This window comes from Gossypium raimondii, chromosome 13 (assembly GCF_025698545.1).
Source record: "Gossypium raimondii isolate GPD5lz chromosome 13, ASM2569854v1, whole genome shotgun sequence".
Classification (NCBI taxonomy): Eukaryota; Viridiplantae; Streptophyta; class Magnoliopsida; order Malvales; family Malvaceae; genus Gossypium; species Gossypium raimondii.
Genome location: NC_068577.1, coordinates 32,360,280 through 32,386,419, shown reverse-complemented (window position 1 = coordinate 32,386,419; position 26,140 = coordinate 32,360,280). Strand labels below are relative to the sequence as shown.

General features: G+C 31.3%; 2 protein-coding genes across 2 annotated transcripts; both read left to right on the top strand.

Annotated features, from left to right (window-relative positions):
* The first annotated feature begins 6,940 nt into the window (after positions 1-6,940).
* Positions 6,941-7,626, top strand: LOC105781819 (uncharacterized). Its single transcript, XM_012606340.2, has one exon. The coding sequence runs from the start codon at positions 6,978-6,980 to the stop codon at positions 7,506-7,508; it is 531 nt and encodes a 176-aa protein (XP_012461794.1). The 5' UTR covers positions 6,941-6,977; the 3' UTR covers positions 7,509-7,626.
* A 2,162-nt stretch (positions 7,627-9,788) lies between these two features.
* LOC105784594 (late embryogenesis abundant protein D-34) lies at positions 9,789-11,287 on the top strand. The gene is made up of 3 exons (XM_012610495.2): positions 9,789-10,168; positions 10,403-10,711; positions 10,809-11,287. Exons 1-3 carry the CDS (start codon positions 9,857-9,859, stop codon positions 10,971-10,973), a joined length of 786 nt encoding a protein of 261 aa, XP_012465949.1. The 5' UTR covers positions 9,789-9,856; the 3' UTR covers positions 10,974-11,287.
* The last annotated feature ends 14,853 nt before the right edge of the window (positions 11,288-26,140 follow it).

Below are 26,140 nucleotides of genomic sequence, written 5' to 3'. Positions count from 1 at the left end.
ATATGTTATTAAATAAGTTAAATTTGTATTAAATTAGATCAAGAAAAGAAGAAATTAGATTTGGATCGAGGGAAATCAAAAGTTGTCGAATAGTCGTCCCGGTCAGTTCGTCTTCGTCTGAGATAAGTTCATAAGTAAATAAATGTCGTTAATTTCAAATGTATATGATTTATAAGTGCTGAATTGAATTATTAATTATACTTGGGTAAATGCCGAAATTGATATAAGCATGGGAGAATTAGTTACGAGCTCGATTCGATCGATTTACGACGTCCAAAAGCCCCGTACGAACCATAGGAATAATTAGGATACATATGTCATGACCTAGGATTTCGATATGTGATTTCGTGTAAGACCACGTTTGGGACGTTGGCATCGATTTGAGATTTACGTGTAAGACCATGTCTGGGACATTGGCATCGTATATGATTTCATGTAAGACCCTGTCTAGGATAGTGGCATCGATATTTGATTACATGTAAGACCACGTCTGGGACGTTGGCATTGTACAAGATTTTTGAGTTACCTGAGTATCCTATTTGATTCCGAATGGTTCAACGGGCAATGATACAGTAAAACCGAATGTGAGCTCGAATTAAACGATTCAGGTATGTTTAAGTTTATATAAAGTTTAATAATACAGGTAGGTATTGTTGCGTAATATGATATTGAGAACTAATTGTTTAAATGTGATTATAAAAACATGTATTTGAGATTGGGAGTATTCGGCCTACTTGAAATAATCACACTAATGTTCATTTGATAATTTAATTACTTATGACTTACTAAGCTTTCCAAGCTTACTTGTATGTGTATTCGTTGTTTTATAGATTTTGAAGGTTAGTTACGAGCTCGAGGGTCGTCAAGGAAGTCCGTCACACTATCGATCTCTATCTCGATATTTTGAAAGCTCGAACTTTGAATATATGGCATGTATAAGCTAGTATTTGTTTTGTTTGGTCATGAAGTGTATATATATTTAGCCATGCGAAAATGGCTTGATAATGATGCTATTGTTTGTGTATATTAAGCCATGTAATTAGCTCATTTTGGAAGTATATTATATGGTATATCTTGTGTGTTGGATGGTGGCAATTTAGTATGTGTGATAACAAAATGTTGTCTATTTTTTAGTATATTATGTTGTCTAAATGTTGTTTAAATGCTGTCCATTTTTGAACATATTATGTTGTCCGAATGTTGTTTAAATGTTGTCCATTTTTTAGCATATTATGATGTCCGAATGTTGTTTAAATGCTGTCCATTTTTAAGGATATTATACTGTCTGAATGTTGTTTAAATGCTGTCCATTTTTTAGCATATTATGTTGTCCGAATGTTGTTTAAATGTTGTCCATTTTTTAGCATATTATGTTGTCCGAATGTTGTTTAAATGCTATCCATTTTTGTACAAATCAATGATGTCCGAATGTTGTTACTGTTGTTCGGATATTTGTGAATTAATGATGTCTGAATTGAAGCCAAATTAAGTTGTTGAAGAATGTAATTGGAAATTAATATGTGTTGCATTAATAAGTTAATTGAATGCAAATAATGTTGTCTAAATAAATAAAAAGGTTGTTGTTCGAAAATGCCATTTAAAATATTTACATGTGAAAATTTAAAGAGTTTATGAGGTTTAAATGTTACAAGTAATGGTGTATGATGGTTGGAGTTTATTGTGTCCAAATTACCCAAATCTAAGCTGAGTAATTGTGTCTGAATTTATCTAATGTGCTGTCATTTATGTTGTTTAATTGCCTTATCTATGTTGTATTGTTAATGTGTTCATGTTGTACAAATCTGGACATATTGATTATGTTTCATGCTATTATTGATTAAATATTGTATGTTAATGTTGTACTTTACTGTCCAATAAATTTAGACAAATCAAAGACAAATTGTAAGTTGAATTTCATGATTTTTGCTATTGTAAATTGCGGACTGATCTAACCAGTTGAAGATGGACTTGTCAAATTGACCTTAGAAATTAAAATACCTTAATTATATGTTTTATTACTATCCGAATTGGTTCAATGTAATTTTTGTTTTGAATGACATAATTTTTTTTTCTTTGTAGTTATCCGGATGCTAAGATATTAATGTTGGTTAGTTTGGTTAAATTGATATGTTTCTTTCTCGATTGGTTTTTGGCTTGCTACATGATTAAATTGAATATGGAATATGAGAGCATAACATGATTATTTATAATTGATATTGTTGTTCAGGTTAAGTTTGAAACTTTCTCTAAATTTTTATTTATTTATTTATTTTAATCGGTTGAAGAAAGTTCACCTTGCGTTCGTTATTGAGCCAAACTTGTATTGAACCGTGTTATGTTCTGTAATGCCTCGTAACCCCTTTCCAGCGACGGATACGGGTTAGGAGTGTTACAAATAGTTATTAGAAGTAAATCTCTATTTCATTTATACTTCTTATGCCTATACATAGAGACTTTGGAGAAGCTTTGCAAATATTCTGATTGATCAATAAAATACGGTCTCTCTTTTGCTCTCTCGTTTTCTTTGTTATTTACTCTTTGTCTATTTATTTTATATAACAATATATTATTTATCAAGATAAATACTAAATTAAATTTAATATTAAATCTTATTAAAATAATAGTATGTTGATCTACAAGATAAACATTAAATTAAATTTAATATTAAGATAATCACTTTAATATTAAATTAATAAAATACTATTAAGATAAGTATTAAATTAAATTTAATATTAAGCTAGTAAAATAATATTATTTTTGGAATAGTTAATGTGAAATCAAATTCTCTTGTAGAGTCCCAGTAGGAGTGTAACTCTTCCACTGCTCAACCACCGAAGACCAACCGCTGCTGGCCACCGGGATGCCGTCATCGTAGCTGCCTATATCGCCGTGTCCGGTGATGCAGGTGTGACACCCTTACAGCACCCCGAGCTAGTTCGGCTACTATCAGTTCGATCCGAGTCAGTGATAGCACCGGTTGGACCATCAGCTCGATTTCACATATCGGACCCGATTTGACCAGATTTTGGGTCTTGGTCTCGTTTTGGGCTCTTAGGCCTAATTTGTGGTCTCAAGTCCAATTTTCAAGTTCAATTACTCATTGGGCCAATTGTCTGACTTGAAAATTAATTTTCAAAAATATAATATTAATTTTAATTAATTTGATTAATTTAATTTTACTTGATCAAAATTAATTTTCCCAAAAATCACTTAGATTTTCCAAATTAATTTTTAAAGAAATTTCTTTAATCAAATTCTCTAGTTGAACAATTCTCAAGACCACATAATTTAATTCCACATCGAATAAATCGACCCAATTAAATTATTTCCAAAGTCGTAGAATTTTATTCTGATTCAAATGCAGTCCGATCGAGCTTTTCTTGAGCTAGCGGAGGGACCAATCGAGCATATTCAATTAGGCTCTAGTAATTACAATTATGTCCAGAAGCATCGTTCTAATAATTCGCAATTACTTAATCATGGAGTTAATCCACAAGAAGTACCATGATTGAAAACTCCTTATTGTATACTCTTTACGAAAATAATCCATCCAACTATTTTGTCCAATGACCTCATCATGTGTGTGTTACACTCATATGGTATCCTTGATCCTTTTGAGTTAAATTCGTTCACTCAATACAATCTTATTTTATATCATTGTGATCATTGTGTCTTCTTAATGATTAATATGATTATTGTCACCAAATGGCTATGATAAATTGCTCGTTCGAGAACAAGTAACCCGTGGTCATGTTCCATATTTTTCAATCCATACAATGCCAATGAGAGGATATCAGTAATTCTTTAATTGAGCTATGAATTCCACTATTGCTAGTAAAGCCATGACATACACAAGTCATGTACCCAACATACTGGCTATGGGCTTGATCATCTTTAGAGTATAAGCCTCCACTTATATCAAAGCACATGAGTTGCATACGCATGGTTAATGACTAACTCAGGATTTAGGAAAATCACACCATGAACGTCACAAGTGAATTAATTCACAAACAAATTTAGAATTAATTCATCTTGGGTTTAGTCCAATATATCATTCTACCAATGAATACATCTATGCCTCTACCCGTGAAATCAACTGCTTCGATAGCCAAGACTAGTCATCTCCCCAATTAGAATTGTAGACAACATAATAATCCTTCCATGCTCACTTTGTTTCTTTTATGGGATTACGAACTCATTTAGATTATCTACTGAAGTAAGTTGTCTTTCTCGCAATATAAACGTTCTTACAATGCCACTTATCTTCAGTTTGAATTTAGACAATCAATGAGCTAATATTTGTTTGTCACAATTTCTCTATGCATGAAAAATATGAAAAAAAATACAAAAGATATAATAATGCAATGTGAAATTAACTTTATTTATTTATTCATCATTCAAATAAATAGAAAATAATTACATGTTTACTACAATATGAGCACATTTCCCAACATGCCAAGCGTGCGAATGTTTGACTAGAAAATGCCACACCAAAAATATAGTAAATTAAATCAACGATGTCCGCAAGTATACAGGTCAAATTGTAATATAGATGTGTGTAATGGAACATAGGGAAGTATTTTAAGGATCGTACCTAGAGGATGAATTAAATCAAAAATCTACTTCTACAATAACAAGTCTAAACATTAATAATTAAAAATTATATTACAATAAACAATAAAAGAGATAACAAGCATAAACTAAATTAACTGAATTAAATAAATATAAAATAAACAAACCACTAAATCAGAATAACATGCAGAATATTAACTCATTGCAGTGGTTGTAATTAATTTCAGAATTTGGGTTTAAATGAAATTAACTATTAATTAACTAGTATTACCTATCGGCCTCTACTAATTAACTAATCAACAGGTACTCGCTTATCTCTCAACCCCACTTTCCCCACCGGGATAAATTATGATTTACACGACAAACTTATCTCCCGACCTCGTTTAACCTAGATTACTTTCTAAGGTCATCAATCCTAGGGTTTAGGCACACATAATTTGAAATCAGTTAATTCCTGTTAAGAAACCCTAATTCATCCGTTGACTACTCCCACATCCACTTGTTAATCTCCTTATAGACTTAGCCTCTCATGGATCTAGATTCCATAACTCTTAGCTTTAATTTAAATAAGTAAAAGAACACAAATAAACTATAGTAAGAGACGGGGTAAGAAATTGCTCAATTGATTAAATCGAATATGCTCGGAGTTGTGTAATCTCTTAATAGCTAACTAGTCTTGATGTTTGCAAAAGAACAATAAAATAAAACTATTGAATAGTTCAATAGAAAAGACTTAGGTTCAAGCTGAACCTAGTCGAAAAGAACTAAGTATTTAGAAACTAAAAATACAAATGAAATAAAACCTAAATTTACTAACTACGGCTCCTAAAGGCTCGCCTACATATTAGCAATAACCTTTCTATTTATAGTGATGTTTAGAAACCCTAATTAGGTTTATTACAGGTCATAAACTCAAAAATTATTGATTATGCGGACGGTTTTAACCTTGTCGATTCTAGTGTCCATGTTCAGACTTGTGTTGTGACATAGCCAAGGTGTGCTGCGACACAACATCGATATTTTGATCTTGGAGCTCTGGTTTCACGTGTTGCATCTCGAGAAACTTGTGCTACACTCAGGTGTCATCCATAAGGTTGTTGGGTTGCTAAATACACCTCTTGCACACTAAATTAAGCATATTAAAACCACCTAAGGCATGTATTGGCCTAATAGGTCAACTAACATCAATTCTTGAGTAAAAACGCTTATTTTGCACATAATTGAATCTAAACTACGAAAGCTGAAAATGCGATAATTAGATATAAAATGACCGGAAAATAAGTTCATTAAGTGCCGAAACGTACTAAAACTACCACCACATTTGGCGGCAGGTTACCCTGATTTTAACTATTATTAATAATTAAAAATTTTTATGCTTAATATAACATTTGGTATCTAAACTTGGCATTGTTTCTTTATTTTGCACCTTTTTTTTTGTTCCAATCTAGTACATAGACTTGATACTTTTTCCTAATTTGGTACCTAAGCTATATTTTTTTATTTGATTTGGTACATAAACTTATCAAATGTTATATAAATTACCACAAAACACTAATGGTGTTAAGTTTTTATGAAGGGACAGAAATAGCTAATATATGATCGACATGTGGTAGATGCATGAAATTTAATGGTAGGAATAATTACATATATTTGGAGTTTCCTCTGTTTCACTAAACAATATGCTCAAATTTTACTTTTAATTGGAATTTTGATTACTTTGACTGCTAATGGCAGAAACGATTCAAGAGGGACCACATACTTAAAGCATAGCTTAATCTTCATAAAGCTCTCAATTCCACAAAAAATGTCATCAATATTAGAGGAAATATGTGTTCAGAAATTCTAATTCGAGATATTCTTAATGAATGGATATCGAAGCAGAAAATAAGAGTTCTAAAAACCCCAATAAAAGAAATTCACAATGTTAAATTAAAAAATAAATAAGCAAATAAAACTTAAAAGTAATTACACGTTTGTATAGCATTTAACAAATTTAGCTATCAAATTGAAAAAAAAGTTAGGTACCAATTTAAGAAAAAGTGTTAAATTCAAGTATCAAATTGGATAAAAAATTAAATACAAAATTAAAAATAAAGTATTAAACTTAAATATCAAATTAAATAAAATATATATTTACACGTGATATTTAGATACTAAATTGAAGAAAAACATTAAATAATACTCTGAAGTAGCTTTAATTCCACCAACTATCTGGTTTCTATCCTTTAATAATTTAAATTAGGTCTATTCAATCATCCATTAAACTAATCAATGTCTTTTTCCCAAGAAATTTCGCGAGAGAATAAATAAATAAATAATGTTCTAAAGTAGCTTTAATTCCACCAAGTTAATATGATAAATAAGACCATCTTCACCTATAGACTTACTTTGTAGTGTTTGGCTAGATGGAAGTTGACTTGTCAAAAATAACTCTTCGACCATTCAAGCTAGAAGACGCCGATGATTTCCTCTTATTTGCAGGCGACGATCAAGTCACCAATTACCTTCGATGGCAAACACTGAGCTCAAAGCAAGAAGCTCTGGATCACATCAAGGATGTTTGTATTCCTCATCCATGGCGTCGATCCATATGCATCGACAACTGTTCGATCGGATTCATTTCGATCTTTCCGTTCTCCGGGGAAGAACACAGGTTCAAGGCTAATATTGGATACGGTGTTGCAGTCAAGTATTGGGGACATGGGATTGCAACGAAAGCATTGAAAATGGCAGTGCCTCAGTTCTTTGCTGACTTCCCAGATGTAGTAAGGCTTGAAGCATTTATTGATGCACAAAATTTGGGTTCCCAAAGGGTTGTTGAAAAGACTGGGTTTCAAAAGGAAGGGCTGTTAAGGAAATATGCATATATGAAGGGCAATTTAAGAGATATGTTTATATATAGTTTCTTATCAACTGATCTTCCTGCTAACCCATAAGAGCTTTCACTAGATGAAAATAGACCTCGTGCATTTTCTTTTGTTTTATTACCAGTATGGTTTGCTTCTTGATTTGAAATTTGAAAATATGTTATAGTCTCCGTATATATATTTAGAATTTAGCTTTGTTGTTTTTAATAATTTAGTAACTTTTTTTTTTTACAATTTAACCTTGTTGTTTTGAAAACAAATCTCATACATTTTATATTTAGAATTTAGCTTTGTTGTTTTTAATAATTTAGTAACTTTATTTATTTATTTTTTGTATAATTTAACCTTCCTGTTTTGAAAACAAATCTCATATATTTTTTGTTGGGATACTATTCTTAAGAAAAATTGATGATAGTATTTAGATTAAATAATTACAATATTAACTATTTAGATTAACTAATGACATTATAAAAGTAGAGGGACTGAATTATGTAAAAAGTTAAAGTATATAAATTAAATATAAAGTTTCAACATAGAATAGATTCCAAATTAAAAATTGGCCACTATCTTATAGCGTAAAAAGAAATAAGGAACCTTAAAGAAAATGAGAAATTATGTGTTAGTCTCTAAAACACTTAAAACATTCAAATTATCTATAATTACATAACAATTTAATCAAAAATTAACAATAGTTATTTTTAGACTAATTAATAACATTATAAAAATATAAGAATGAAATTATATTATAAATTAAAATATATAAATGAAAGGCATAATAGAGACATTAAAACCAAAATTTAACCACTTTCCATAAACAAATAAATAAATAAGCACGCCATGGTTCTACACGTCTTAGCCGAAGGAAGGTCCTCATAAATATTTGTGTTTAAAATATTTTATATTTAAATAAATTTTGATATGGTAATAATTTGAGACATTATATATTTATTTTATATTAGTATCATATATGTATTTGGACTATTGCCAAATTAAACCACGATTACTGTTTAATTTATGCCTTTTAGGTTATTTGCTTGAATATCGGAAATTTTTTACTTAAGGGTAGAAAAGAGAAAAATAATTAAATCTTTCTATAAAAATAGATTCAATTGTTAAACTTTTTACATCAATTAAATCTCTCAACCAACTTTTCTTTTTTATCTTTAATCGTATCTACTGTTAAATCAAGCTAACGTGACACTTAACAAGTGCCAACTGTTCATTTTTCTAATTCTGATAAATCCAGGTGAATTAATGACATATAATCAACTAAAAAGACATTTTCTTTTATTTTGTTAAAAATAATTAGTTAAACCTAAAAGTATATAGATTACATTTATTAAACCCAAATCACAAAAAAACCACCCTAAACCTATCATCTCATAAAAAAGTTTGTCATTATTATCCTTTTTTACTTTTAACACCTTTCGTCCGACTCGATTATTGGATCTGAGTCACAAAATGTTACTTTTGTTACCAGAGTAATTATAGTCAATTCACAATAAATAATCATTCGCACATGCAATTCAATATCAAACTTATTTATTTCAGATTAAACTGTTAAAATCGAGTCTTAATCGAGCTTACGAAAATTCATTTATTAATTTGAGCATAAAATAGGAACAAATTGTAAAGATTTAAAATTTTAAGACTGACATCATGACATTGCCAAAACGGTACGTCACGTCACGACACGACCTCAAACCACTCGATATCACATACTGTCCATCGACGTTGCAATAAAAATAATTAGACCAAACTATCCAACATATGCATCAAGTACCTATTTCAATTGGTTCAAAATATACCCCAAAACCTGCTAAAAAAGTTCAACATCCATATTGAACTTCTAATCATGACATTCGCTACTAATACATTAATTGAACTTAACATTTCATGTCATTTGAACGTAGTTATTAAGTCAAACAACAATTACCAAATTTTTTCTATGTCATGCTATAATGAAACTTATCATTTCGATTCATATACAATTATTTATGCATGTAACGACTTGGAAGTTAGTAGTTTCAAAAGTGTAATTTTGAAATTCGAATTTATAAACTGAATTAGTAAAAATTTAAGGTAAAAATTTATATTATTCCTGAAGAAAACAAAAAGTATACATGTGTCCACTAAGCGTAGACCAGGACATCATCTTATGCCACGTTTAAATATTGAATATCAGGATTGCTCCACTTGCCCTCCCTGCCGAAAACCGTTCTCATCTCTTTCCTCGCCACGTTTCCCTGCATCCGAAACTAACGTGTCCAATCCTTGCATGTTCCATGCACGTCTAATCTAAATTTTAACTAATTTCTTTCTATTTCCTTCATCAAATAAATTTCTCAAAAACTCTAGCAAGTAACTGGAACCCAAAACAAGATTTAAAAGAAGAAAGAATAAAGTTGAATAAAAAGATGAGCCAACAACAACTTAGGAAGCCTGAAGAAGAAGAAGCGATCAAATACGGAGATGTGTTCGATGTACAAGGGAAACTTGCCGAGAAGCCGGTGGCGCCTAAAGATGCCGCCATGATGCAGATGGCGGAGAACGCCTTGCTTGGCGAAACCAAGAAGGGTTGCGCAGCCGCCGCCATGGTATCTGCGGCAATGAAGAATGAGAAAGCCGGATTTGTTGGTCACGAAGATGTCAATGTCGACAGCGCTGTTACTGTTGAAGAGACTCATCTCGCTGGCAAACGTATAATCACAGAGTCTATTGATAATGAGGTAAAGCATTAGCAATTTGCCATCTCCTAAACATATATATATATGAGGCGTTTATATATATTAGCTTTGTATAATCTTTTATACGATTTATATTTCATTTTTTTGTTTATATTTTATTTTTGTAGGTTACTTTTTGAAAATTAAAATTATCTGACTATCTTATCAACGAATAATATAAAAAAGTTTCAATGGTTAAAATATATATTGTTGTTGTTGTTGTTGTGAGCACTGCAGGTTATCGGACAATATAGCCAGGCAGCTCCGTTGACATCGGGACCTTACTCGTCTTGTGAACAGAGTGAGGAAGAGGGTGGGGGTGGTCCAATCACTATTGGAGAAGCACTGGAAGCAACGGCTCTCACAGCAGGGAATAAGCCGGTGGAATGGAGTGATGCTGCTGCAATACAGGCTGCGGAAGTGAGAGCAACCGGTCGTACCTCCATAATGCCAGGTGGGGTTGCCGCTGCTGCTCAGTCGGCTGCCACTCTCAATGCTAGGGCGAGTAGAGAAGAGGAGAAGACCAAGTTGTGTGATGTCCTATCGGTAACTTACTTACTACTAGTAGTACCAAATAAAATTTAAAATATAGGGATTTAGTGGAAATTTGATTGAAGAAGGTGAAATATATTTGGAATGGCAGAATGCAACAGAAAGGTTGGGATCAGATAAGGCAGCAACAAGAAGAGATGCAGAAGGGGTGGCGGTTGCAGAGCTGAGGAATGATCCAACCCTCACCACACATCCTGCCGGTGTTTCAGCTTCTGTGACAGCAGCTGCTAGGCTCAACGACCAAATTTCCAAATGATCCACATCATTCATATCTATCAACCTATCAACCTACCTGATCATAGCTTGGCCGAAGGACCATTTGAAATATAAATGTAGGAAGGTTTGAGCAAAAATATAAGTTTAGAAAATGAGCGTAGACAAAAAAATAAGGCCTCGAGTAAAGTATTTTGGGTCGGACCGTCCGGCCCGAAGACAAAAAATCTGTCTTTTTTTTGGTTTTGAATGTTATTTTCTTGTTATTTTTTTTCCTATTTTGCTATAATTTTATTATTATGTTGTTACTATTTTATTGTTATTGTTTGGATATTGTATAAACTTATTTTTTATTAATTTTTTTATTAATTTAAAAGCATTTGTTAATTTTCTTATTATTTTAGAGGCATTTGTTTGTTAAGTTGTATTTATCTTAGGGTGCGTTTGGTTCGCTCTATTGGATTAGAGGTCTATTGGATTAGAGGTGTATCGGATTAGAGGTGTAATAGCAAATCAACTGTTTGGTTGAATCTAATGGATTGGATTAGAGGTGTATCGGATTAGAGGTGTAATAGCAAATCAACTGTTTGGTTGAATCTAATGGAATAGAGGCGTAATAGTAATCTTGTGTTTGGTTGAATGGAATAGAGGTGTAATAGCATAATAGAAAAAACTAAAATGACTAGAATACCCTTAGCATAAATTTGTTTTGGTAAATGATTATTGTTATTCTTATTTAAATTTTAATAAGATTATTATTATCAATAATAAATATTTTAATCATATTTAAACATAATTATTATTATATATGATACTTTAAAATATAAATTAACATAATTATTATTAAATATATTATAATTAAAATATATAATTTAATAAAATTCTTAATAATTAATATTCTTATATGAATTTACTCAAATCATAATATAAGATATTGTAAAATATAAATTAACATAATTATTATTAAATATATTATAATTAAAATATATAATTTAATAAATTTCTTAATAATTAATATTCTTATATGAATTTACTCAAATCATAATATATGATACTGTAAAATATAAATTAACATAATTATTATTAAATATATTATAATTAAAATATATAATTTAATAAATTTCTTAATAATTAATATTCTTATATGAATTTACTCAAATCATAATATATGATACTGTAAAATATAAATTAACATAATTATTATTAAATATATTATAATTAAAATATATAATTTAATAAAATTCTTAATAATTAATATTCTTATATGAATTTACTCAAATCATAATATATGATACTATAAATGAAAATTTGAAATAATTAATATTAAATATATTTTAATTAAAATATATGATTTAATAAAATTTAAAATAATTATAACTAATAAATTATATTTTATGAATTTGTATAATTTAAAATAATAATTATTACATATAATTTAATAATTAATATTGAATTTCATAAAATTCTTGATAATAAATTTTCTTATATAAATTTATACAATTTAAAATAATTAACATTAAATATAATTTAATAGTGATATATAATTTCATAAAATTCTTAATAATAAAATGTTCTTATATCAATTTAGTAAAATCAATATATAACTTGAGAATTATATTCGCATAAACATAATTAACTTATATTAAGAAAAGGTTAGATGAAAATGAAATTGTACATCATAATCAATATGTTATATAGTTTTACAACATCAAAAAGTTTGAACATTGATATTTAATGGTGAGAAAGAAATCTTGACCCATTCCAATCAGACAAATGAAGGTAAACTAAAGAAAACGATCATTTGAGTTGGATGATCGGAATTTTACTCAAAGCATCATACCGATCGTCGTCGTTAAACCTTCAATTGACCATAAGGTGAATATAAATTTGAAGCTTTCTTTCCATCTTTTGATGTTCTTCGACTTCATTGAACTACCACCTCTGAGGCAATACTCCTCTCGATTTGAACGCCAACGGCTGGATTTTTCCCCAACAAAGTGGCAGCCTCATCAAATGAAGAATACACATTATCACGAGCATCAAATTTCTTCTTTCTCTTGTTTGAAGATGAGGAACCCCCTTGGTCTCTATCTCCTCGCAGATCTGTACCAGAAACATCCATGTCGTCTAAAGAGACGTCGGCTTCGCAGTCATAGAATGTGTTTCTCTCTTCATTCATATATGTAGTACGTTCATCCTCAGCATGTATTTCTTCAAGAACATCAACAGCTGTTTGAGCGTCTTTTCCAGTCGTCCGATCTCTTGCGTATATGGCAGTAAGCTGGTTGTAGTAAGGGAAAGAACGATGTCTGAACTGAGAGGCTTCTTTGTGACTCTAAAAAAATGAGGAAATCATATTAGTTATAAGTTTTGTAAAAAAACAAATAAATACTTGAAATACATTTTACCTTTACATAGGATTTCCCAAACTGCATCTTCAGCAACAACGAGCTGCCTATGCTCGTCCCAACCAAAACCGCTGTTGTTTTGGCCATTAAGCATGTCGTAGACGACTGACCATGCTTCGCCTTCAACATTGCTCTTGGTAAAGCCTTTTCTAGCATTTTTTCTAGCTCGTTCAAATAACCGGCCTTGAACCCGGTATCAGCATTAAATGTTCCTACATTGTGCAAATCCACCATGCAAGAAACCAAGGCTGCATCTTCTTCTGGAATCCATTTTCTTTTGCTTCCTCGAGAAGCTTGAGAAGAAGCATGTGATTGTGGAACACCTGACATAATTATCTTAAGAAAAAAAATAAATTAACATTATTTACTGTTTTTAATATCATGAATCAAAAGGTGAACAGTTTATAATATTATATCGTTAGTTCAATATCATGAATCAAAAGCTCAATACTAAATTTAATGAAACAACACATGCTGAATGAAAAGATAATTGAATTATAATTCAACAAAGTTTAGTACAATACAGAATTAGAACACAAAGTTTAGTACAAAGTTTCATAAACTAGATACATAAAATAACATCAACAAATTAATTGTAACTCAATTTGTCCCTAAACCTAACTAATTTCTAGATGCTTGCCATTCATCGAACATTTGGTTGGCTAGATCCATCCTCCAAGTAGCCCAAGCATCCGATGGATGAATATTTGTGATATTCGGTTCATCGTCATCCACCACATTAGTAGGTAATCCTTCTCCCACCTCCGCTTCAATGGGATCAATACTCATATGGGTTCGAATAAAATTATGGAGCAAACAACATGCAATAATAATTCTATTGTGCACCCTTACAGGATAAAACGATGGACTCTTAAATATTCCCCATCTAAGTTTTAATAAGCCAAAGCATCTTTCAATGACATTACGTGCTGAGGCATGTTTCATATTAAAAAACTCTTGCGGAGAACTTGGCTGATAACCCTGACGCAACTCGTTCAGATGATATCGCTGTCCTCTAAATGGTGCAAGAAATCCCTCACAATTTATGTATCCAGCATCAACTAGATAATAACAACCTATAAAATAAATTTTAGGCACAAATGATTAATTCAGCACACAAAGTTTGATCTTAATAGTGAATTATTCAAATTCCTCTAACTATACACTTTACCATGGGGAACTTTTAGTCCATGTGTTCTACTAATGGCATCTCGAAGCACCCGTCCATCGAAGAATCGAACCTTCCCAACCAGGAAGAACATAAACAAATTGCATCTCAGGTGTACAAACACCTAGCATATTTGTTGCTATGTCACCTTTTCGGGTTCGATATCTAGGTTTATCAACTGTTGGCACCCTAATCTTGATGTGGGTTCCATCAAGAGCACCTAAGCAATTTTATATCACATGATATAAAACCTTCTGTTAGAATACTAATTTAAATCTAAATTAACTAAATGTTGTACAAGCTATATATAAAACTCAGTCTAATACCTTAAACCATTTCCACCTTGTGTTAGAAGAATCGGCTGTAATTGGCTCCGGCTTTTTAAATAAGACATCTTGTAAGCGTATGACAGCATTTAAAACACTATGAAATGCTCTGCTAACAGTTTCCCCGGACCTTCTAAAGTGATGCTTGATAACTCGATTTTTCAGGTGATGGGAGATGATATGTAAAAACATTGTTACTTGCTCATCAACAAGCATGAACCTTGACGACTTCAATCCCCCTATCGATTCTAACATCTCACATAGTTTAAAAATGCGTTCTATTCATCCTAACTTGTTCAATCTGTGTCTCGTCAAGAGCATATACAAGCCTTTTCACATAATCCCGCTTTACATAAAAATCTAAGGTATAGGACCTAATCCTTGGTCTATGTAGGCTAAGGTGGCACCCATTCTAAATAAGAACCAAATCGCAATTCTCTGATTTCCAACCATATTGTCACAAAGAATACCAATTCTTTTACGCCTCACACTTTGTGCAATTAAAGGCGCATTTGAGCCATAAGCGCAACATATTAAAATTGGAATACACTATCAATGAATTGAAGTTGCAATTACACATTATCAAATAAAATAAACAATACAAATTTAGAACACACGAAGCAAAAAAGTATCTACTAAATGATATCGTTGCAACTTTAATTTCATTTCTCTATCAATCACCCAAACAATAAAGAAATTATAAAACATGTATAATTGACCTAAAATTATTTGTTGGTGTATGTATAATTGACCTAAAATTAATTGTTGGTATATGTATAATTCAAGTTTTAAAACTTTTATAACATTTTGTTAAGTATAAATATATTAATTAGTTCATTAAAGCATGTTCAAAGTTTTAACATTGATTAGTTTAATAAAGCATGTTCAAAGTTTGAACATTGATTAATAAATATTTATTTATGATTAGTTTAATTAAGGTTTTCTAATTTTAAAACATAAAGAATGAGGATTTGATTTAATAATAAAATATTAAAGTCCTTATTTTAATTATTGATTAAAATAAAAGGTTTATAATTATTGAAGGAATTGCTATTTACTTGATTTCACATTATTGACCACTTTGAAAACAAATTTATATATAATTTTCCTTAGAAATAGTAAAAAGGGTTCAATAAATATGAATTTGGAGACCCAAGTTTAATTAGATTTTCTTCACATGGTAGGTTTAAATGTGAAAAGATTTTCTAAGCAACATTATTTTTTTACTTTCATTCATTTAGGTCTTATTTTAATTTAGTTTTATTATATATGATTTATTTTGATCTAGATTTAGATATATATATCAGTCAATTAGCTTACTTTGGTCGGTGAAATGTCATATAAAGAAAAATTTAATGATAATTTAGCTTTAGAAATAGATTACAAACTCTTTCACCTAAAACATCATGAAGGGCATGAAAATTAATTAAAGGAAATGTATTTTAATGAAATTAATTACTTGCTTTTACAAGTTTTCTCGAATGCTTTTACAATTTTTTTGAAAGCCAATTTGAATGCTTTTTTTGAATGCTCTTTGATGAAATTAATTACTTGTTTGATCTTAATGGCTGACTTTTTCCTTTGTATTATCATGGCCTATGTTCAAAACACATGCTCTTGAAATCATACTCTTATCCCAATCTATATGATATAATAATTTAAGTAGTTGCAACGAGGAATTATTACTTCCTTTAGGAAAATCAAATCATACTAAGCCTATGATATAAGGGGTTTCTACAATTGTCGGCTTATCATATTTTCCTTAAGAAACTTGCATGTTTATTTTTGTTTTTTAAAATTAGATTCTAGGTTTACATAGTATAATTGCAATTAGGCTAATTGCCATTTTGGGACTTTAAAAACACCACAATAATTGCCATTTTGTTAAGAAGTCTATATAACCACCACAGAATAAGTGCATAGAGGCACAAAGCATAAGCTTAAATTTCAACTTCCTTTATCACCTAGGAGTTAGTGCAGATCAAATAGTGTAATTTTAAACCGACTCAACATCCCTAATTCGAAATAGCAAATAACAATTTATGCAAGCAGCAAGAATCCCATTAGCTAAAACAGAGAACAAGCCAAGTTCCAAAAATCAGCAAATAGAATGTTTAACACCGAACTTCAACATGCTTATACCTAGTTCAATTTATTCTAGCTGTCCCTTTAATGGTAAATCCACCTAATTACTTGACTGGAATAAATAAAAGTCCAATGCCAGATTCCCACTTTGGAAAAATCAGTCACCAATTACACTTGATAAATCTTGGAAACCTCGATTCCAACTTGACAGAACAAAATCATTTTTGCAATGGGTTTACTTGTTTAGTTGGGGGCCATGGCCTATGTCCGTGAGGCAACAATTATCTTAGGTCAAAATTTCGAATGCAAAAAGAGAAAGGGCAAGTGTTTTTTCAATGCATAAAGCTAACAAACATGGCCATGCTCAAGTCAACCAAGATAAATAAGTAAATGCAACTAGATAATCATTTCGCAGGCATTGAGCAATACTAAATTTATTGGACTAATGAACCAAAGGTGGGTTCCATAAACAGAATATTTTCGGCATAAGACAGTATGGTATAGACAACCTATGTTGTTCCGACTTTTCGTTTTTCTTGAACCACCCGTGTCCAAACATTTTGGACAAGGGTGCGAGGATATACCCTCCAAGGACCCTCCAAATATATGGAAAAACTAAGAAAGAATTGAACATATCATGTTAGATACATACCCAAATCGCCACTCACACCCAAGTCCGAGTAACATAGCGCAGACAACCAAACATTAGAGTATTACCATGCTTTTTCCCCTTCTATGGAACTACCATGCTATTAATGCAAGATAATTTAATAAAATTTCTTACCAATGTACAAAACAGTCAAAAAGTTGCACCGACTTCCAATAACAATGACAACCCACAAGCTTACGGCAACTCAGAAAGTTTTTGATCATTAATAATCCACTCCAAAGAAATCTAGTGTGTCGGAGGAAACTAGTTGGAAATGCAGATTCAATATTATGGTCTTTACCCACACTGTGACCGTAGCAAAGTTGACAATATTCTTTAAAAGTCTAAAACAAAGCTAATCATTTAGTATGCTTCTTTGAAAATTATAAAAGTTTCATTCAAATAATTTGTATAATAGGTAGCTATATGATCAAAACTATTTGTCTACACCGGTTATATTATGAATTTCGCCAGTTTCCTTTTATCTTGTCCATGAGTTGCCAACTTGTTAAAGGAAATGACAAAAATGAAACCGAACTTATAATAGAATAACCGGGCCTAGGAGGACAAAGCTTCAACCCTCCATTGTATATTTGCTTGAACTAATGTTTTTGGGTCACTAATCAATTATTGAGGATTAGAACTTAGACAATCCCATATGCTCCATCCAAAAAAAGCGTGGATTTACCGGACCTCGATCAAAGGGTCAAGTTTTCAAACATACAAAGCGGTCATATTTACATATGAAGATAATGGGATGACAATAAAGCAAACTCAAGGCAAAAGACCAAATTGTTCCATCAAGAGCATAATGCAATTGCAAAATGGATATCAAAGAAAATATCTCATCAGAAATGTAAACATGGAATCTAGAATGAGGGGAATACATAGTCTAATTGCTCAACATCAAACCAAATGAACTCAGAAAAAGAAGCAGGTCTGTAGCAAGACAAACCTTGGAGGATAACACGAAGCAATTCTATATCATAAATATCTCCAAGCTCTTCTCCAAGCTAATTAACAAAAAAAAATCACACGTATCAAACACAAAAGCAATTTTATCTAAAGAAAAGGTCAGAACTAAAAAAAATAAAAAATAAAAAATGCTACAAGCAAAAATAGCAATCAAACTTGAGAAACGGATATTATTCTATCAGGTTAGGAAAACTAACTGATGACGCAAATTGATAGAAACTGAGCAAATCGGCCGAAAAAGAAAAGAAAAGAAACGAGGGGAGCAAATTGGCAGAAAAGAAAAGAAAAGAAAAGAAAATCGGATGAAAAGAAACTGGGAGGGTAAATCGGCAGAAATGGAAAGCAAAGAAACAAGGAAGCAAATCGGATGAAGCTAGAAGGAACAGAAGAGAAACAAAGGGGATCGGGGGAGGGTAAAACAGGGAGGCTTTGCTGAAGCGTCACCTAATCTGGGGAAAAGAGGAGGAATAGAAATCGGTGGTTTTCACCGATTAGGTAACGGATTAGAGGGGGATTAGCAATACATTGAACCAAACAGCGGATTAGAGGGGGATTAGGTGGGGCCCACCGATTAGGGGTGTATTGGCATAGCCAATACACCAAACCAAACATAGTGTTAGTGTTATTTAAGTCTACATAAATTTTTTTAAAAAAAATTTAATTTGTTGGGGAATATTTATTTTGATGTTTTTAATATTTTTGATATATCATATATATTTAAAAATTATATAAAAATAATATAAAAATTAATACGGACCGGGTCGGGTCTGAATTTTAGCATTTTTATTCGGGTCGAACTTTGGCAAAATTTTAGGCCCGAATTTTAGTATTTTTATCCTAATAAATGGACTTAAATTTTTAGTTGAGCTCAGCCCGAACTCGGTCCGTCCCATGAGCACCTCTAGTTGTAATAATAGTCAGTTCTCTGAATATACAACCACGAGACAATAGATTTCCTCTCCTCTATTTGCGTGTCCCTTCTAAATAAAATTTTAGTTAATATTAGGAAAAGAAAGAATTGTATGAAACTTCATCTTTATCTCTTTCTAATTAGAGGTGATTATGGGCGGGGTCGGGTTGGGCTCAACTAAAATTTAGGCCCATTTACTAGACCCGGGATTGGCCCGGCCCAAAAAATGTGCCTAAAATTTTGTCCAAGCCCGAACTGGATAGAAATAATAAAACCCGGGCTCGACTCGGCCCGCCCATATTAATTTTTTGTATTATTTATATAATTTTTAAATATATATAATACTTAAAAAATACTAAAAACATCAAAATAAATATTTCTCAACAAATTGAAAATAAAATTTAAAAAATATGTAGACTTAAATAACACTAAGATAAATGCAATTTAACAAACAAATGCCTATAAAATAATAACAAAATTAACAAATGCTTTTAAAATAATAACAAAATTAACAATAAAATAAGTTTTATACAATATCCAAACAATAACAACAAAATAGTAGCAACACAATAGTAAAATGGTATCAAAATAGGGAGAAAACAACAAGAAAATAACATTCAAAAACAACAACAAAAAAATAGATTTTTTGTCATTTAGTGAATCCGGGCCGAGCCGAGGCTAAAAATGCATTACTCGAGGCCCGATCCGTTTTTTAAACGGACCTTATTTTTTGTCCAAACCCATTTTTCGAACCTATATTTTTGCCTAAAACCTCCCACATTTCGGCCTGGCCTTCGGGCCCAGGCTAGGTAACCCAACCCATGATCAGGTCTATTTCCAATAGGAAAATAATAAATCAAAATTTTCAATTTTAATACAATCCTTTCCCTATTAAGATATAATAAAATTTATAGTTTGTAGACACTAATAAAATAGTGTCATGTCATTAAAATTTAAAGATAACACAATATTATCATACATTCATTTATATCTAGTATTTTTTCAATTTAATTTATTTTTAATTAAATTACTTAAAATAAATATTTTTAAAATTATAAATAAACATCTTTTCATTTTTTTATAAATTTTAATCATTTTATTTTTTCATAAGTTAATATTTATTATTTTTATGCAATCAATTTAAAAAAATATATATTTTTTGTGTAATTTTTTATGTCATTGTCTTGAATCTTAAATCTCAAACCTTAAAATTGAGGGTTTGGACTTGGGATTTAAAGTTTAGGGTTTGAGTTTGAATTTTCAATTTGAGATTTGAGGTTCATGTTCCATATTTGGGGTTACAAATATTTGGTTCAAGTTAAGGGTTTAGGGTCACATGTTTGAGGTTCAAGTTTAAGGTTTGGGGTTTTAAATTTTGATTCGAGTTTTTAGATTCAATGTTTAGAGTTTGGAGATCAGGGTAAAAAATAATCAAAATTATAGGTTAATGATATGGAAAAAATTATTGAAATGTCATTAAATAATTGAAAATGGATGAATAATATGGTGAGAATGATCTATAAAATAATTTCTCTATGAATGAGTGTATAATAATAATTTCATGTTTGATGATGTAACAAAATTTTATTGGTGCTTAAAATATTAATTTTTAAGTATATTATATAATTCAGTTATAATATTATATGTTCTAAAAAAAATTTAATTTTGCTGAATAATTTTATTAAAATTTAGTCAATCAGTGGTTTTTATCAACTAAACAACAATTAAAAAAACACACCTAAAGCCAGGAAAACACCAATGAATATTACGGCGTGTAATTCTACTTACCGGAATAAGACGGCAAGAAGATTGCGGTGGTGTTTGGATTTTCATCTCGTAACGTTGGATCCTGATTTCGATCGTCAAAGATCATGAAGTGTAATATTTATTATTATTATTTTAATTAATTTAGTTTTTTAAAAATATTAATTAATGGTTGATATTTGACACCTTGGAGTATTAAGTATTAACCCTCATTCTCTAAGCAGGACTATCTTTTAACAAATTTGATCTGTTGACAAATATATTTTTTTCAACTCTCTTAACTCACTGTTTTCTTTCTTCTCTTAACTCAGTTTTTTTTCACTTCCAAGCACTTTTTTTTCAAAAATTTTGGGGTCGATAGGTCTGAGATTCTCGACCTTTAATCATATCGGACAATAAGGGAGTAGAGGATCTCGAAAGCCCAAATGGGCATGTTGATTGCCAATTTGACTTTCCTAGGCAGGCAACAGAGAATATTCACTATACTTACATCAACATAACAATCCATTTAAACCTTAAATCGATATGTCAATTGTTGCAACTTTAAATCATCGTGTCAATTTGGGGTTTTCATACATACTTCATATTATTTTGGTAAAAAAATAATATTTCGATAATTAATTTACTTTTCCATATTATTTCGAAAAAACCTAATTATAGCACTTAAATATTTTAAACTTGTCTTTTAAGTTTTTAGGCATTGACTATATCTGCAAAGACTATTTTTATTTTGTCAACTACCATTAGCAAGAAATTGATACTTTTAATACCTCGTATGCTTAATTACAACCCTTAAGGATTTTAAATCGTCTTTTTAAGTTGGTTTAATGCTGACTTTCGCTTCTTAACTATACTTATTTTTTCACTTTGGCCTATAAATTTTCTTTCCTCACGTACTTAAACTATCATTTCATTATTTGGTTCAATTCAATTTTTGTAACAATGATTAAAACACTACACCAAAACAGGCTTTTAGCGGCGCTTTTTTAGGCCTTTAGTGGCGCTTTTTAGCGCCGCTAAAAGTATTTCACTACACCAGAATAGGTTTTTAGCGGCGTTTTTTTATGCCTTTAGCGACGCTTTTTAACGCCACTAAATGCATTTGCGGCGCTTGAGGAAGCGCCACAAAAAACGCCGCTAAGGATAACGTCGCTAACTTTTGCGGCGCTTACATAAAAAAACGCCGCTAAAGGTCATTGTAACACCCCTTACCCGAGACCGTTGCCGGAATCGAGCACGAGGCATTACTTAGCTTATCTTACTAATTCGGAGCATAAAAACTTAGTTTGAAAATTTATTTCACTATTTACAGCAAATTTGTCCAATCGCGCAGCAGTTACAAAATTAAATATAACTCAAGATACGGAACTCGAAATTCAATTCCGTAAATTTTCCCTGAAACTAGACTCATATTTATACTTACCATAATTTTTTTAGAATTTTTGGTTTAGCCAATTAGTACAGTTTATTAGTTAAAGTCTCCCCTGTTTCACCACCTGACTGTTCTGACCTCTTGCCACTAAAAATAATTTTTTCTCACTGTAGGATTTTCATATAAAGTTCTTACTTGTTTCTACAGAAAATAGACTCAATAAGAAATCTAGACATATAAACTAGAACTAATAACCATTTTTGTGCAATTTTTAATGGTTTTCTAAACTCAGAACAGGGGAGTCGAAAAACAGATCTGACCCTTTCTCACTAAAATACACATATCTAAAAATATAAAATTCATTTTGCTACACCGTTATTTTTCCATGAAAATAGACTCAACAAGCTTTAATTCCATATATCATTAACCCTCTAATTCATTTTATACCATCCTAGGTGATTTTTCAAATTCACATCACTGTGCTGCCTGAATTCTGTTTCTTTGCAAAATTTTATCCTTTCATAATTTCCATGCATAATTTATCACCTAATCTTTCATAACAACAAACACCTTCATATTTAACCATTTTAATGACCATACATCATCAACTGCTTACACATCATTCATTAGCAAAATCATCATTATAAACATACAAAATAACTAAATCCCTATACATGCCATAACTCAAACGTGTTTTGACATAAAATACCGAGCAGTTGTGGTTGATAGTGTGGACGATCTCCGACTTCTTTAGGATCCTTGAAGTAGTTTTGCAATACTATAAGAGAAAGAGAAATAAAAGAAGTAAGCATAAAGCTTAGTAAGTTTACTAGCAAATAAATAACAACATTAAACACAAATAATTAAACTCAAGTGACTATATCTCTAGTTTACTCTTTAGTTAATCTCATTCTGGTTCTCTTGCTTATTTACTTAGAATACTTGTGTGCATAACTTACTCATCTCTTACTGCATCGTTGAACATCAATAGATAGTATAATAAGTTCTTAACTCTTATAACTTACCTGAGCTTGCCATTTATGCTTTTAACTGAACTTTCATGTACTTGATTCGTTTACTAGCCCGTTGAACCACATTGGAATAATAAGGATACTCGGGTATCTTCTGATCATAACATGCCAAAGCCATGTCTCAGACATGGTCTTACATGGGATGTTCTCATATCGGTGCCCATGCCATGTCCCAGACATGGTCTTACGGGGGACCTCTCATCTCGGTGCCAACGCCATGTCCCAGACATGGTCTTACATGAGACCTCTCATCTCGGTGCCAACGCCATGTCCCAGACATGGTCTTACATGGGACCTCTCATCTCGGTGCCAACGCCATGTCCCAGACATGGTCTTACATGGGACCTCTCATGATCTCAAGGATGCCAATGCCATGTCCCAGACATGGTCTTACATGGGATCTCTTTACCCAAATGTCATGACATTCGTATCCAGTACCATCCTTATGTATCAACGGGACTATTTAATTTTAATTCTCTATCATTTCATGCTTGGATAATCATCAAATAAATTCATGAAATAAATTCATAGTTGCTGGAAAATAGCAGCATTAATAATAATTATTGAAATATTGCATTTATTTACTGTAAACTTACCTCGGTATCAAATATAGTCCAATTCACCAACTTAGTCTTCAACTTTATTCTTCCCTTTGTCTAACCTCGAGTTTCGTTCTTCTTGATCTAAAATAGCAAATTTAACTTATTTAATACTCACATTCATCAAAACAGCCCTCGACTCTAACTTTTTCAAAATTACAATTTTGCCCCTAAACTTTTACATAATTACATTTTTTCCCCAAGGCTCAGAAATTAAAATTCATCCCTTATTCTTATGGTTTATGGCATGCTGAACATTTTTCCCTTCTATGGAAACATCAAATTCCCACTCTAACATGTACTTATGAACATTAGGTATTTTTACCGATTATGTCGTTTTACTCGTTTTCGCTTAAAATCGGCTAGCAAAAGTTGTTTAACATAATTTCTAGCTTAATATTCTATCATAAAACATCAAAATAAACACTTTTCACCTATGGGTATTTTTCCAAATAAAAAACCTAGGTTAAATTATTGCTAGAATAAGCTAAATTAAGCTACCGGGATCTCAAAAACGTAAAGAACATTAAAAACGGGGCTTGGGATCACTTACTATGGAGCTTGGAAGCTTGAAAACCCTAACTATGGCTTCCCCCTTTGCTGATTTCGTCCTAATGAAGAAGATGATGATTTTTGCCATCTTTTTCCCTTTTTAATTCTTTTATTACTAGATTACCAAATTGCCCCTAATTTAAAAATTTTCTATTTCACTTATCTCATGTCCATTTTTGTCTACCAAGTTACCAATGGTCTAATTACCACATAAGGACCTCCAATTTAAAGTTTCATAACAATTGGGCACCTCTAACATGTAGAACTCAACTTTTGCACTTTTTACAATTTAGTCCTTTTGACTAAATTGAGTGCCCAAACGTCAAAATTTTCGAACGAAATTTTCATGAAATCATTTTGTGAAATTGTAGACCATAAAAATATAAGAAAAATAAAATTTTCCTCATCGGATTTGTGGTCCCGAAACCACTGTTCCGATAATCTTAAATTTGGGCCATTACAGTCATGTTCTTTAGCGTCACTTAGGAAAAAACGCCGCTAATAATCATGTTCTTTAGCGGCGCTTAGGAAAAAAACGCCGCTAATGATCATGTTCTTTAGCGGCGCTTGGGAGAAAACGCCGCTAAAGAAACATGATCTTTAGCAGCGTTTAGAAAAAAACGCCAAAGTAATGTTCTATAGCGACGCTTGGTAAAAAACGCCGCTAAAAGTAATGTTCTTTAGCTGCGCTTCATCTACAAACGCCGCTAAAAGTAGTGTTCTTTCGCGGCGCTTATTTTACAAACGCCACTATATTATATGACTTTTAGAAGCGCTTTTTTAAAAAACGCCACTAATTTTGGGATTTTTTTAAAATAAAATTTTTTGTTTTTTTTCAGCCCTCCTGCAACAACAAATCAAAAGCAACCAGGTCTAAACCAACCAAAAACAATAAATTTATATAATATTTCAAATTAAATGACTAAAATAATATTAATATCAATAACTAAAAGTGAATTCATACTTTTCTTTACAAAAACGTTAAAAGTTAAAATGATAAATATATTTATGCAATATACACTATGATTGGGAAGTTGCATCATGAAACATCTTCATCATAATCTGAAGCTACTGTTGAAGTTCGTCGTACTTTTTGCTCTGCTCTGCTTCTCTCGATGCCGCATCTGCTTGAAGTCGTAGCTGTAGTTGTTCATATTTCTTTTGAACCTCTACTTCTCTCGCTGCTTCTCTCGTTGCAGCCTCTGCTTCCCTCGCTGCTGCCTCTGTTTTAAGTTGTTGCTAAAGTTCTTCATATTTCCTTTGAACCTCAAATGTGGTCGCTTGCATCTGAGCCATCAGGTCTTTTAACCTTTGAACTTCAGCTTGAGATTGACTCCCTGAAGCCATGTATTGGTGTAAACTGGATCCAAA